We start from the raw sequence: 15,508 nt of genomic DNA on the forward strand, positions 1-15,508 counted from the left end.
GCGTACACCCTTCAAGACTGGTGATAAAAGCTGGTATACTCATGGGTGTTTGTATAGTTAAGAGACCAAGCTTGGCTAAATTTTAGGTAGTCTTGCATGCACACACATGCTCTCTCTCTCTCTCTCTCTCTCTGTCTCACACACACACACACAAAACAGCCCCACTGAAGACATTTAAGGCAACATGAAAAAAAAAGTAATTCAAGCATTGCATTTCTTTGAATATTCTTTTTTTATAATTAAAAATATCATCCAATCATTTACAGTGTAGTACAACAAATGATTCTATGCAACTGTTAACAGCCTTTACAGAAAATGAAGAAATATATCCATTTCGATCTATTTTACAAACCAGGAACTGCAAAAACAGAAGAGGGGAAGGCCAGAGGGTTTGAAGGTTGTAGAGGTTCGGTTAGACCTCCCCGATAACCTCCCTGGGTAGCCCTGTAGTCCTGGCCCAGAATGACAGCACACTGAGCCAACCAAAGTCTCAGACAGTACAATCCTGTCCATGTGGACCGAAACTAAGTAACACTCCATTTGGAATTGGTGCTCCTTGGTGATTTTCAGAGAACCTTATTTTCTAGAAATGATTTTGCATCGATAGGGAAAATGTAGATTTCAATTTTATGAAGTCTCTGTCACCGTGGAGTCGTGTCAACATTTCTGTTACCAAGGAGTTACCTCTGCCACCCACAAAGAGTTCACAAAATGTTCATATAACATCCCTTGTTGATCTTAGATCTGTACGGAGTGTCCTCTTTCTCCTAGTATTATCTAAGTACAGTCCACTGTGTCTCTAACATGTCTTCCAAAGGTGTGGACTTTGCACTGTTTATTTCGCTCATCTCCACAGAGTCCATTTTGTCTCTTTGTTGTCTCGTGTGTCTGTAGTGTGCGCCACATCCCAGCAGGCTCATGTAGAGCCTATGTGCTCTTGATTCCCTGAAAGCCACAGAAGTTCCAGCGTTTCTCCAGACTGGCTCCCACCCCTGTCAGCTCCTGTCTGAAGGTGCAGGGCAGCCGAGACAGCAGGGCCTCCACCTCACTAGGGTTGATCTGGACACACACACATACACACAAACACAGCAGGCAGTGGTTAAGACCCAACTCAAGGAGATATACCCCAATTCCAATGAAGTTGGGACGTTGTGTAAAACGTGAATAAAAACAGAATACAATGATTTGCAAATCCTTTTCCACCTATATTCAATTGAATACACTACAAAGACAAGATATTTAATGTTCAAACTGATAAACTTTATTGTTTTTTGCAGATATTCACTCATTTTGAATTTGATGCCTACAACACGTTCCAAAGAAGCTGGGACAGGGGCAACAAAAGACTGGGAAAGTTGAGGAATGCTCAAAAAACACCTGTTTGGAACATTCCACAGGTGAACAGGTTAATTGGAAACAGGTGAGTGTCATGATTGGGTATAAAAGGAGCCTCCCCGAAAGGCACAGTCGTTCACAAGCAAGGATGGGGCGAGGTTCACCACTTTGTGAACAACTGCGTGAGCAAATAGTCCAACAGTTTAAGAACAACGTTTGTCAATGTACAATTGCAAGGAATTTAGGGATTTCATCACCTCCAGTCCATAATATCATCAAAAGATTCAGAGAATCCGGAGAAATCTCTGCACGTAAGCGACAAGGCCGAAAACCAACATTGAATGCCCGTGACCTTCGAGCCCTCTGGCGGCACTGCATTAAAAACCGACATCATTCTGTAAAGGATATTACCACATGGGCTCAGGAACACTTTGGAAAACCATTGTCAGTTAACACAGTTCGTCGCTACATCTACAAGTGCGAGTTAAAACTCTACCATGCAAAGCGAAAGCCATATAATCAACAACACCCAGAAATGCCGCCGGCTTCTCTGGGCCCGAGCTCATCTGAGATGGACCGACGCAAAGTGGAAAAGTGTGCTGTAGTCTGACGAGTCCACATTTCAAATTGTTTTTGGTAATTATGGACGTCGTGTCCTCCGGGCTAAAGAGGAAAAGGAACATCCAGATTATTATCAGCGCAAAGTTCAAAAGCCAGCATCTGTGATGGTATGGGGGTGTGTTAGTGCCCATGGCATGGGTAAGTTGCACATCTGTGAAGGCACCATTAATGCTGAAAGGTACATACAGGTTTTGGAGCAACATATGCTGCCATCCAAGTGATGTCTTTTTCAGGGACGTCCTTGCTTATTTCAGCAAGACGATGCCAAGCCACATTCTGCACGTGTTACAACAGTGTGGCTTCGTAGTAAAAGAGTGCGGGGTACTAGACTGGCCTGCCTGCAGTCCAGACCTGTCTCCCATTGAAAATGTGTGGTGCATTATGAAGCGCAAAATACGACAACGGAGACCCCGGACTGTTGAGCAACTGAAGTCGTACATCAAGCAAGAATGGGAAAGAATTCCACCTACAAAGCTTCAACAATTAGTGTCCTCAGTTCCCAAACGCTTATTGAGTGTTGTTAAAAGGAAAGGTGATGTAAGACAGTGGTAAACATGCCCCTGTCCCAGCTTTTTTGGAACGTGTTGCAGGCATCAAATTCAACATGAGTGAATATTTGCAAAAAACAATCAAGTTTATCAGTTTGAACATTAAATATCTTGTCTTTGTAGTGTATTCAATTGAATATAGGTCAAAAAGGATTTGCAAATCATTGTATTCTGTTTTTATTTACGTTTTACACAACATCCCAACTTCACTGGAATTGGGGTTTGTAAATCGTACATACACATATAAACAGAACTCCAGTATTTTCGCATCTTTAATTCCTTCTCATTATGCATGCCTCAAACTGTCCACAATTCCTCTGCATTCTGAGGATCACAGGTGTATTTGCTGCTAAGGATGAGGACAACATTTAAGACTATAAGCCACATGACAATATATAAGCTGGCTCACTCTTCCAAGGTGGGCTGAGGATCAGTATATTGGAAGCAATTGGTGACAGTAGAGAGCAAGATCTGTTGTATGAGCAGGTGGGGACAACCCTCAGTGTCTTACATTAATAAGGAGATTGGTCAGACCCTGCACTGATGTCAGGACACATTAAGGCCCATCACGAAGCTATGACTGCTGTGTCATGACGCACAATGGAGCTGTGTGTGTGGAGCAACTAGATAAGCTGAGAGGATTGGGCTTGTTAGTGAGTCTAGCAGTACTACTGACAAACTCTGTGGGCTGTTTGATGTGTTCTGTGGTGAGGCAGTTTTGGGACTACAGATACATGCAAACTAACTATGACACACACATGCACACCGCACAAACATACATATGCTGAAACTGACACACAATGTAACTCAGATATAGAGACAAACTCAGGCAAAGAATATGCACACACACACACACACACAAACAAACAAAAATACAAAAAAAAAGCCCAAAGGCGTGAGATGAGGCCGTCATGTTCTGTTCTTTGTATGTGTGAGAATATGTGAAGCAGTCAGGGGGTTGATGGGCATATTCAGTAAGCTGGCACAGAGGACAGTAATTTCTTGGTGCTATTGCATAGATTTGATAGTTGCAGTATTTTTTGAGAACAAGGTGGGTGGGATCCTTGTCCCACAGCAGTAAATTTCCAGATAGGTATGTGCAAGTCTCAGTACTCTGAGGTTTGAAGATCACTTTCTGTAGGTGCCATGTGTTCACATGTGGTGTCATTTTGTGGGGCGCATTGAGACCTTACAATTGTCTGAAGGCTTAGTTGGAGGTTTGCTGAGCAGTATGACCATTAATCCTGATTATCATTGTGGAGGTGATACTGAGAGTTGCCATTTTTAAAAAGCCTCCTTACAGAAGTGGCAGTGAGGAGTATGGCACATCTAGAACGTCTCCACATGGGCATTGAGTAGTGATACTCTGTGAAGAGTGAAAATGAAATGGTGAGTGAGGACACCTGAGAATCCAGGAGTGTGTTTGTTTCAATGCCACGGAGAAAGATTTAGTTGAAAATGTCCTAATTTCCACAGAAAACACATTTGAGCTGGATATAGCTTGAATTATGACCTTGATTATCTATGAAATGAGGAATATTACTGAGAAGAAAAAACCCGACTCCGAAGTGAATATTCTCCTAATTGTTTTTAAAAATAATTCTAATAACTGCTGTTAAATATTTAAATAGCTGTTCTAATGATGCATCAAAGTTTATCACTTAACCATGTGAGGACTTAAAATTTGTTTTGTATTGTATTTCATTCCCAAACAATTATAAACCAGATTAGAATATGAGCATTGGTGGACAATGGGACTGTATAATTAGCTCATTTCTCCAGAGTAAGATCACATCATTCAAAGTGCTTTTGCTTTACTTAAAGACTTCCTTCGCTGATTGGGTCTGTCTCCTTGGAAAAGGTTTTAAATGCATTAGGGAGCACTGTCTGAGTGTGCTGTCTGTGTCAAGGGCCTATGTCTGTGCTATGAGTCCCAAACTGCACAGCAGGGCTCTGGCATACATCAAACCCATATGCCAGCACTGTAGGAAAGCTGACATGGTGTGTGTGTGTGTGTGTGTGTGTGTGTGTGTGTGTGTGTGTGTGTGTGTGTGTGTGTGTGTGTGTGTGTGCGTGTGTCAATCCAGAATGCCATTGGAGGGCAGTTCCTTCGGTTCCATTCAATGCTGTGTCTGTCTGTGTTTGTGTGTGTGTGGGGGCAATTACCTTGGTGTCCAGACGGTGCAGGTAGGAACAGATGTACTCAATGCTGGCTCCAAACGGGTGGACATGGAGGAACGTTGAGATAATCCCTTTGGGTTAGGAAACACAGGTCACAGGGTGAGGCATTATTCAAACCACACTGACATATCATATCATATCATATCATATCATATCATATCATATCATATCATACAGCTCCAGCCAAGGAGTATCTGTCACATGTCCAACATCACATCAAACCTATACTTTAGATTGAACACCAGCCAATCCAACTCTTTTCTCCTCAGACTGATTATAAAAATGATCGAGGAGGCTTCGAGTATCGTCTCCCGATTCCCAGCACTGTTAAAAGCCTCTCGTATTTCATGGCTCTAAATTAGAGGAAGCGTTTATTGAGGGCTTTGATGATACTGCCTCTCAGCAAAGATGAGTGCAACCAGTACTCTCCTCCAGGTCAACCAGACCATCTGTTGTCGATCAGCTAACTGATACATAACTGTCCACCTCTAGTTAATGACACTTTTTGGAGACCCATGGGGTCAGAGGAGGAAAAAACACATGCACTGTTAGAGCCAAAGGGCTTGGAAAACCAGATGAGGAAACAAATAACTAATAAATAAATAAATTTTAAAAAAAGAAGAAAAAAAAAGGGCGTTGATAGACTACATAGGCTACATTCCATTTGTATGACCTGCAGGAGTTCAGTCAATATCTGTGAACATAAACAACTTGGCAGCATGGAGCTGCTCCATTGACAATGACTGAATAGTGAACTTGGTAGAGACCAAAGGGAGTTCTATTGAGTATTTGTGCCTAAACTTGCATTATTTTACTCAAATAGGAAAAGTTCTGCACCACAGAATGTGCTTTTACACCAATAACTTCACCCAGGGTGCTATCATGTTTGCCTAAATATACATAAAATAGTCCAGCAGCCTGAGACTGTACGATAAGCAAAAAGATGAGGGGCGGAGGAAGAAGAAGAGGAGGTATCATGGAAGATCAAGCCCCTCCATGGTATGCACCATCGACAGATAGAAGATATAGCTGATATTGAGAAATCCTACCAGTGGTTAGAAAAGGCTGGACTGAAGGACAGCACAGAGGCTCTGGTCATAGCAGCACAAGATCAGGCACTCAGCACCAGATAGGGTGAAGCAAGGGTCTACCACAGTAGACAAAACCCAAGATGCAGGCTGTGTGGAAAGATGCCCCTGAGACAGTCCAGCACTTAGTAGCAGGGTGTAAAATGCTACCTGGGAAAGCGTACACTGGAAGGCATAACCAAATGGCTGGGATAGTGTACAAGATTATCTGTACTGAATACAGACTGGAAGTCCACAAGTCCAAATGGGAGACAACGCCAAAGGTGGTTGAGAATGGCAGAGCTACAATCCTGTGGGACTTCACGTTCCAGACTGACAACCAGGTGCTGGCTGACCAGCACCTGGTTGATAAGGAACAGAAGACAGCAGTAGTGATCGATGTAGCAATCCCGAGTGATGGCAACATCAGGAAGAAAGCGCACGAGAAGCTAGAGAAATACCAAGGGCTCAGGGAAGAACTAGATCGGATGTAGAAGGTGAAATCCATAGTAGTTCCAGTGGCAATAGGAGCACTAGGGGCTGTGACCCCCCCAAACTGGGAGAGTGGCTCCAGCAGAATCCGGGAACAACATCTGAGGTCTCTGTCCAGATGAGTGCAGTCCTAGGAACAGCTAAGATACTGTGCAGAACCCTCAAACTCCCAGGCCTCTGGTAGAGGACCCGAGCTTGAGGAAGACACACACCATCCGAAAAAGGGTGAGAGGGACACACACACACACACACACACACACACACACACACACACATATATATATGAATTAATGCAGGTGTGGGCTTTGTGCATTAAAAAAGAAAGAAAGAAAGAAAAAAACCCTGAATGAACCAAATGAGGAAACTATGACAGAAGAGTATTGGCAGTGCAGTCTGGGTTGTACTGATGCCATGTGAGCGTACCAACAAGCAAGGCTTCTCTTTCAGTGTGGATGGGACTTGGGGGACTCTTCTCTGGGTGACCCTCCTTCTCCTGACTGCAGGACACCACCGATGATGCTGTAGCATCCTGCAGACACAAGTATTGTGAAATGCATACACATGTGAAAGCAGTGAAGTGGTGCAGTGACAGGCATACATCATTGTGCATGTGTGTGCGTGCACACACACACTCTCACATATTTACCCACCCAGATACACATCATGATCAAACATACAGAAACACAAATGCAAACCGGCAAACAAACAAATGACCTAAAGAATGAATTGTTGTCAGACATAAGCTGTTTAAAAAAAAAAAGGTAAGATAAATGACATTGTGTTGAAACTGTGGAACACAATGTAAATTAAAATCAGGCAGAGGCAAACAGACAAGCATAATGAAGACAGCAGAAATTTTCACCACTGATAGAACAACAACGAGAGACAGTGGAAGGAGGGACAGTGAAGACAGACAATAAATTCAGTCAGCAGTTACTGTTTCCACAAAACAAACACACACAAGGAGTAACAAATTGTTTATACGCATTTTCTGTCCTACATATTAATTTGTGTACATTTCTGCTCTTGGTGTGATATGCCGTATAGCATTTTGAATGGCTGCAAACTGCTCCTAACACCTTATCAGAGTGTGTGCACTAGAGGATGGATACCCGACCCAAGCCGGCCCGGGTTCAGACAAAAATTCAGAAATGATATTTGGGTTCAGGTCGGTCACATCGACCTCGCAGTTATTTTTAGTGAAAATATACGATTTTTTCAGACGGGAAGCAATTGACGCGCCCAATTCATTTTCAGTGAGAGACGAGCAGGCAGGTAGGGAGGCACAGGCAACCTGTCAGGTGGAGCAACAAGCGGTCTTTATCCCATGAAACTGTTGTGGTTGTGCTCGTCTCACACACACGCCCATCGCCAGAGTTGAACTGTGTTGAACTTTTTTTCTACGCGACGCACGGTGTCACCCTACAAAATGGACAAGACTGATCCTTGCCGTTTAAGTTCCCAGAGATAGCTAACTCAACTAACTCATTAGTAAACTAACTGAACTAATTTGATTTGATTTGGTAGGGTGAGGAGCTTGGACATCTGGAGGGAGCTCAGAGTACAGCTGCAGTTCCTTCGCGTTGAAAGGAGCCAGTTGAGGTGGTTTGGGCATCTGATTAGGATGCCTCCTTGGTGCCTTCCTTTGGAGGTTTTCTGGGCACATCCAACTGGGAGGAGACCCCGGGGTAGACCCAGAACTCGCTGGATGGACTATATGTCCAATCTGGCCTGGGAACACCTTGGGATCCCACAGGAGGCGCTGGAGGGTGTTAGTGGGGAGAGGGATTAGCTTGCTACCACCGTGACTCGACCCCGGAGAAGCGGCTGATGATGAGATGAGAGGAGCTATTTGAAAATTAGTAGCTGTGTTATGTAGTTACAAACTCTTTCTTTCAATATTTCTAAAGATATATTTTAATATGTTGCTATAGCCTATAAAGAAGATACAGTTGTACCAGTGTCATGCCAAAAACAGTAGTGCACTGAAGCCATTTCCATGGTTACCACATGTAGAGTGCCTGGCATTTACTCGCGGAGTGCTTGTCTGCCTGTCTAGTACATTGAGATCCTGCGGATCCAAGCGGGTATACAAGCGGAGTCTTGTTGTCTGAAAAGGCCATAAATGTATGGTGTAAGCTGTAACCATGGTAACAACACTTGCGTGACAGGGTAACACAAACCCACTGCTTCAGCTTACATTAAATGCGTCGGGGTTGGGTTCAGACATAAAAAACAGAATGCCTGTCAGGTTTGGGTCAGGCTCGGTTACAATGCTCTCGGGCTTGGGTGGGGTTTGGACAAAAATATGCAGCCTGAGCCGCACCCTAGTGTGCACATGTGTTTTGACTGATCTGTGTGGAGGGCTGCACCAGGGTACGTATTGGTCAATACAGTGTGCATATGTATGTCGGATGATCCGCTGTGGCGACCCCTAACGGGAGCAGCCGAAAGTAGTAGTAGTAGTAGTAGTAGTAGTAGTAGTGGTGTGCATATGTATGTGCATGTGTGTGTCCATGCATGCCTGCTTGGGTGTGCATGCCGAAATGTATGGTTGATGGAAGTCAGTTCCTTGAATTCATAACCCACTTGTGTCGAGTGATTTATTCAATGACAAATAAAGTCCCTGCTCGCTGGGTTGGCCTATAATGATGTGTCATGTCAGTAGGAGAGGAGAGGAGAAAACAGCAAAAGAGGAAAGGAGAGGAGATTAGGAGAGAGGAGGGGAAAGGAGATCAGAGGGGAGGAAAAACAGATGAGGGGAGAGGGAAGGAGGGAAAGTGAGAAAGAAAAACATTTAGTGAAGAGCAGAGAAGGCTCAGCCTCTTTCTACTTACATTGGTTTGATTAGGGCTCTCCTCACTCCCTCTGTCATCTCTCTTTGATATCTCCAGCTGTGCCACATCAAAAACGTGTTAGGAAAGTCAATGAGAAACAAGTCTCACAGTTCATTCTGTGTGTCAACACAGAGAAGCATATAGTACATACATGAATACAAGCAAGTAAAATTGACAGATTTTAATCATTCTTAATCAAGACCACAGAGGAAGTCAAAACCAGGTAAGTAGAACTGTTTTCTTCAAGTGCTGACAAAATTACATTTTTTTTAAACGTTTGTGTTAGACAGCCTGATTTGTGTGAAACATACAGAGAAATATGGACAGAGTATAGTTTGTTGGGCTGCTGATGTGATTAGACAGGCTAAAAGCGAGAGTGACCTGAGCTGATGGGGATTCAGTAATAAGCAGTGGCAGCTCAGTGACGGTGGTGACAGTGATGTGACCAACGATGGCGCACTGATGGAAACAGGAGATCTGTCCAACATGGCAAATCACCCCCACAACGGCCTCTAATCTAGAGAGAAACTCCCCCAGCCAATTGATTTCTCTTTCCTTCTAATGGGACTGCCTACCATGATTCATGTGAGTCCCCGTGTGTGGATGTAATTACCGTATTCCCCATGGATCACTCTTAGGGGGACACATTTCAGTGTTGCGTGACATTCCGATCAAAGTCATCATTTAAGCGCATATTGACAAGTTTGTCACATTAGAACTGATCCAAATGAATGGCTATCATGCAGAGGTCTTGCTGAGAATGACTAAATCACCTCTGTGTGATATGAGACCTGCAGTCTGCTCACACAACGCTGAACAGAAAAATGACTCGGGGGCAGAAAACAAGCCAACAAGCATCGAACAGTGCCTCACAAGGCCGGAGAGTCTCATATTAGTATTGTCATTGTCCAATTAAAGAGCTGACTGAACCTGAAGCTCATTTTAATGAGAGCTCATATTTTTGCCATCATACTTGCCAGAAGGATTACTAGAAAACACTAGTATTGGATTTCTGGGAATCTGGGCACAACACCACAATCATCAAAAAACCAGCTGTATGTCTGATGGAGAACAAATTACCTGTGAAACTTGGCTGATTTGAAATTATGTAATTGAAATGAGTATTATCATTGTTTATTCTGTTGAAAATTCTGGATCCCCCCCCCCCTTTTCTCCCTAATTGTATCCGGCCAATTACCCCCACTCTTCCGAGCCAATCTGGGGAGGGCTGCAGACATGCCTCCTTTGATAAATGTGGAGTCACCAGCCGCTTCTTTTCACCTGACAGTGAGGCGTTTCGCCAGGGAGACGTATCATGTGGGAGGATCATGCTATTCCCCCCAGTTCCCCCTCCCTCCTGAACAGGTAACCCGACCGACCAGAGGGAGACTAATGCAGTGACCGGGACACGTACCCACATCTGACTTCCCACCTGCAGATCCGGCCGATTGTGTCTGTAGGGATGCCCGACCAAGCCAGAGGTAACACGGGGATTCGAACTGGCGATCCCCATGTTGGTAGGCAACGGAATAGACCGCCTGCTACCTGGACGCCCCCATGTTGCAGATTCTAATTGTGTTACCTGGTATAACAAAGTCTGGCACTAAATAAATACAGCCAATATTAGCTAGTTTTGTATGTCTAAATGAAAAAAAAACAAACAAAAAAAACAGGCAGAGAACATTCAAACAAATTTCTAATGTGATTGTGTGACAACTAAGATAGCAAGACTGGCTTTAACTAGTGATGTGATGGCAGCATTACTTTACATTAGGTCTGCTAAAGCAGTAATGTAATAAATCTAGTTCAGCTGCAGATAATGTCTCTGTCAATTTGGTTGAACTGTAACTCGGCATTCAGATTGCAAGCAACCAGATTTCTAAATGACGCCTGCTGGCCAATGTGAATGAGCTTGTGGGGATAGGTAGAACTTGAAGATGTGCATGCATATGACTGGCTGCAGATTTCACCTAAAAACTCAGCTAAGGACAACTGTTTCTCTGACACAAACGAAAGGAACAATTTAAATACTCGTGACATTAGTTAATCAGATTGAGATGAATGGATTTCCCGTGAATGGCTTTACGACTTTGAGCCAAAGAGCATCAGGGTGAAGACCCATTCTATCTGATACAGTGGGGATTGGCTGCATTTAGATAATATAAAAGGTATCAATGGCAGGCCCATAGTATTCTGAAGATGGCCCTTTCTTCACAGACATATTACTACTCTCTCCTTTATGTGGCGAAGTGTTTTCTTTTTTTAACCACAGCAAAGAAGAGTGAACCGTGAAAAACATTGAAAAACAGAGAGGGGGTAATAGGTGTAGCTTTTTTATGTTAAGTCCTTCAATTTACTATTATAGTAAATGTTTCAAACGGTGAACACTGCTGCAGAACCATGTACGTGTAGCTGAGGAAAAAAAAATCATTAAACATTGTTGTTGGAGGGCCACTTAAAACTCAAAAGATGTGATAACTACTCTGAGGGGAAATTAGAAATTTTAGGAGCCTTGTTTTAAGAACAAGAGGAATTAAGCTCCCCAAGGAGAAAACTGGACCTCCAGCAAAGTAACTGAAGCTATAAATGAGTTGTTTCACTGTGGTCCCTACTATGGTTATAAAATAAAGATGCTGCAAAATAGTTATTTTGGGGAGTTTTGATTAGCTTTAAAATAACTTTCAAAAAATTTCAAAGGATTGTTGCGCAAGTCTTTTTTTTTTCCTACCGCAAATTGTAACATCACTGCTTTAGTCCATCCAATGATTTATTTCTTCATGAATTGAAACTCCTTTTGAACTAATTTCTCTCCGATTAAAGCACCCATCAGACTGGGTATAATTAACTTTCAAACCCAGAGAGTTACCCAGAAACTAACTCGTCTTTTTTTCCCCTCACACAGACACAACAAAAAGTTAACTGAATAGCTGGTGTGTGTGTGTGTGTGTGTGTGTGTGTGCGTGTGTGCGTGTGTGCGTGTGTGTGCGCGAGTTCGTCTCTTCAGCTACATTTGTGAGGCCCATTTTGAGTTATGAGCCACAGGAATGAGGAGATTATTCCAAAGTAATGATATATTGGCTGATCCTAAATTAATTAAAGGGTCCATTTTAGGGTTAGGACATGGGTTTAAGGCTAGAATTAGGATTAGGTTATAGTTAGGCTAAGGGTTAGGCATGTAGTGCTGACTGTTAAAAGGAAATATCGCTGTTATTATTGTGGCTGTAAGGTCAGTCATGACTCTAACCTGAATTTATAAAAGCAAGAAAAAAAAAATCAAATGCACCAATACTGTCAGAGAACATTCTTTTTTTCTGCTTTACAGCCAAGTTCTGATAAAATTCTGCTGCTCCAACAATACCCAGTATTCATTGTGAATGCTGCTCTCTGAGACCCCCCGATCCCCGGGTTATTTCCTCCACATTGAGCTCTGGTACTCATCCTCATCATGCTCTGGTACTGTCCAGCAGTAGACTCCACCAAAAAAATCTTGATATGTCATCATCCATCATGACCTCTACTGTTACATCATGGCCTTCCATTTCTGCCTTTTGTAATTTACTTTACAAAATTAGCACAATCTAAATGATTGAATCTGTGGGTGAATGTGTATTGTAAGCATCTCTTCCTGGTTGAAGTCTGACTCCTGCCCACTGAGCCTTGTTTGCTGCCCCCTGGAGGCACGAGGAAAAGAAAAAGGCTTGTGTTTTCATTAAATTGAAAATCTTAGAGCTATTGACAGGGCTCCTCAGGAAATGCAAAGCAAGTAGACAGAAATGGTGTTGTCCTATAGTGAGCAGTACTGAGGACCGATATGTGCGGATAAAGTTAAAATAAGGGTGAGGATTCTCCTTAAGGTTAGGGTCAGTGGCTATCGGGAATGAATTTGGTCGATGAGGGTCCTCACAAGTACAGAAAACCAGACGTGTGTGTTTTTTGTTTGTGTGTGCACACAATTGTGTGGATGTGTTTTATTGATCTAACCTGTAGTGTGTGTGTGGTCTGCAGGTTCTGTAGTCCCTCCTTGAGGTTCTGGACTTGGTTCTTCAGCTGCTGTTTGTCCTCCATACTCTTCTCAAGCTCCAACTCTCGTTGTTTTAAGTCATCCCTCATCTTCAGCAGTTGCTACAAAAATTAAGACATTTAGCCAGTAATGCCAATGAGCAGCACTTAGCCATCACTACGCCAACACAATATTTATTGATTACTCTTTAAGAACGATTACTCAACATTCATACTGATGTAAGAGTTATGCAATTATCCCCTTGCTGATAATTTGAGCTGACAAGTATTTTCTTCTTTTTTTAAAAATTTATTTCTGATTTTCCCCTTTTTTCTCCCAATTTAGTGGCCAATTGATCCCTATTTTAATTCAAACACCCACCCTCGTATTGCATGCGTTCGCCAACTGCATCTCTCCGGCCGGCAGTCTCGAAGGAAAGCGCCTCCCCACTTTCGTGACAAGGCGAATCCAAGCCGAACCACTGTTTTTCCGACACACACAGAGACGCATTCACATGACGAACACAAGCCGACTCCGCCCCCCTCCCGAAGACAGCGTTGCCAATGATTGCTGCTTCATCGAGTCCGGCCATAGTCGGATCTGACGAGACCGGGGCGCGAACCCCAGTCCCCAGTGGGCAACTGCATCGACACCAAGCCGACGCTTAGACCGCAGCTGACAAGTATTTTGATAAAGGAGGAGAACAGTGGTTAGTTCTGAATACTTCTTCAGTCTTTAAAAACATCTAACAGGATCAAATGGTTTACGTTTGCTGGTTAATTTTCAGACAGTGAGACAGCTAGTGCTAGCTATGGCAGTCTCCTCTTTCTATATATATCTCCTGGAACAGTAGCAAGCCAAATCTAATAACCACTGCCTAGAAGACACAGAGCAAATACAAATAAGATGGGAGAACTATCACAAACACTAAACTGAGTTTTAGCTTTACTTTGAGGAATACGAGAACTGGATTCTGGAGGTGTTTTTACAGCTAATGAGCTATCGTCATCTCCACGATAGGTTTTTTTTTTTAGTCCCCCCCTTTTCTCCCCAATTGTACCTGGCCAATTACCCCACTCTTTCGAGCTGTCCCGGTTGCTACTCCACCCCCTGCCAATCTGGGGAGGGCTGCAGGCTACCACATGTCTCCTCCAATACATGTGGAGTCACCAGCCACTTCTTTTTGCCTGACAGTGAAGAGTTTCGTCAGGGGGACGTAGCGCGCGGGAGGATCACGCTATTCCCCCTCGCCCCTGAACAGATGCCCCGACTGACCAGAGGAGGCGCTAGTGCAATGAACAGGACAAATACCCACATCAGGCTTTTCACCCACAGACACAGCCAAAAGTGTCTGTAGGGACGCCCGACTGAGTTGGGGGTAACACGGTGATTCGAACAGGCAATCCCCGTGTTGGTAGGCAACGGAACAGACCACTACACTACCCGGACGCCAGGATAGTTTTTGCTAAAAACTGATCTGAGATGGAAAGAATAATTTCTTCTTTTTTTTTTATAAATTTATTTCAGATTTTTCCCTTTTTTCTCCCAATTTAGTGGCCAATCGATCCCTATTTTAATTCAAACACCCACCCTCGTACTGCATGCATTCGCCAACTGCATCTCTCCGGCCGGCAGTCTCGAAGGAGACCGCCTCCCCACTTTCGTGACAAGGCGACTCCAGGCCGAACCACTGTTTCTTCCGACACACACAGAGACGCATTCACGTGACGAACACAAGCCGACTCCGCTCCCCTCCCGAAGACAGCGTTTTTGCCAATGATTGCTGCTTCATCGAGTCCGGCCATAGTCGGATCTGACGAGACCGGGGCGCGAACCCCAGTCCCCAGTGGGCAACTGCATCGACACAAAGCCGATGCTTAGACCGCTACACCACCGCGGACCCGGAAAGAATAATTTCTTACAGTGCCAATTCTAAAACAAAGCAGCTTCACAGTCAAAGTGCTTGTTAAAAAAAAATGTCATCAATAACAAGTGTTGCATTCTGAATGTATTCATGCTCATGAGAGTCATATTTCTGCATTACTTACAGAGCGGAAAAAGGCTCAAATGGTAATATATCATGGTAATTTGTGTTGCTGGGTGTGGTATGATATGTTGACCAGGAAATGAGAGGTATTCATTCTTAGTATTTTCCTATTCATTTAATCCATTTATATATATATATTTTTTTTTATATACACAGCATGAGAGATGCATGTTGGAAGGTAATTACTTTCTAGAAGCAGAAATGAACAGCAGGGGCTTAATGGATTCTCTTTCTAATTAAATCGATCACAATTTCCACTGTCAGTGACATCTACCTAGGTGATGATTTCTGACAAATGAACGGAGAAAGAATCAGTTCAGTAGGTCTTGAGAATGAAAAGGTAAATTTCGAGCTTTCCTAGCAGTACAAGGCTCGTTTGA

At 43.4% G+C, this 15,508-nt stretch overlaps 1 protein-coding gene across 2 annotated transcripts in view; it reads right to left on the reverse strand.

Moving 5' to 3' along the window:
• Positions 1 to 293: 293 nt before the first annotated feature.
• enox2 (ecto-NOX disulfide-thiol exchanger 2) overlaps positions 294 to 15,508 on the reverse strand; it is a 394,667-nt gene continuing 379,452 nt past the window's right edge. For both annotated transcript variants that reach the window (XM_056276028.1, XM_056276036.1), the window contains 5 exons: positions 13,063 to 13,203; positions 9,082 to 9,138; positions 6,668 to 6,773; positions 4,671 to 4,756; positions 294 to 1,059 (listed from right to left, as the gene is read on the reverse strand). In XM_056276028.1, coding sequence (XP_056132003.1) covers positions 928 to 1,059; positions 4,671 to 4,756; positions 6,668 to 6,773; positions 9,082 to 9,138; positions 13,063 to 13,203 — 522 coding nt within the window. In that variant the 3' untranslated portion in view covers positions 294 to 927. The remainder of the gene's footprint in view (positions 1,060 to 4,670; positions 4,757 to 6,667; positions 6,774 to 9,081; positions 9,139 to 13,062; positions 13,204 to 15,508) is intronic.

This window comes from Lampris incognitus, chromosome 1 (genome assembly GCF_029633865.1).
Source record: "Lampris incognitus isolate fLamInc1 chromosome 1, fLamInc1.hap2, whole genome shotgun sequence".
NCBI lineage: Eukaryota > Metazoa > Chordata > Actinopteri > Lampriformes > Lampridae > Lampris > Lampris incognitus.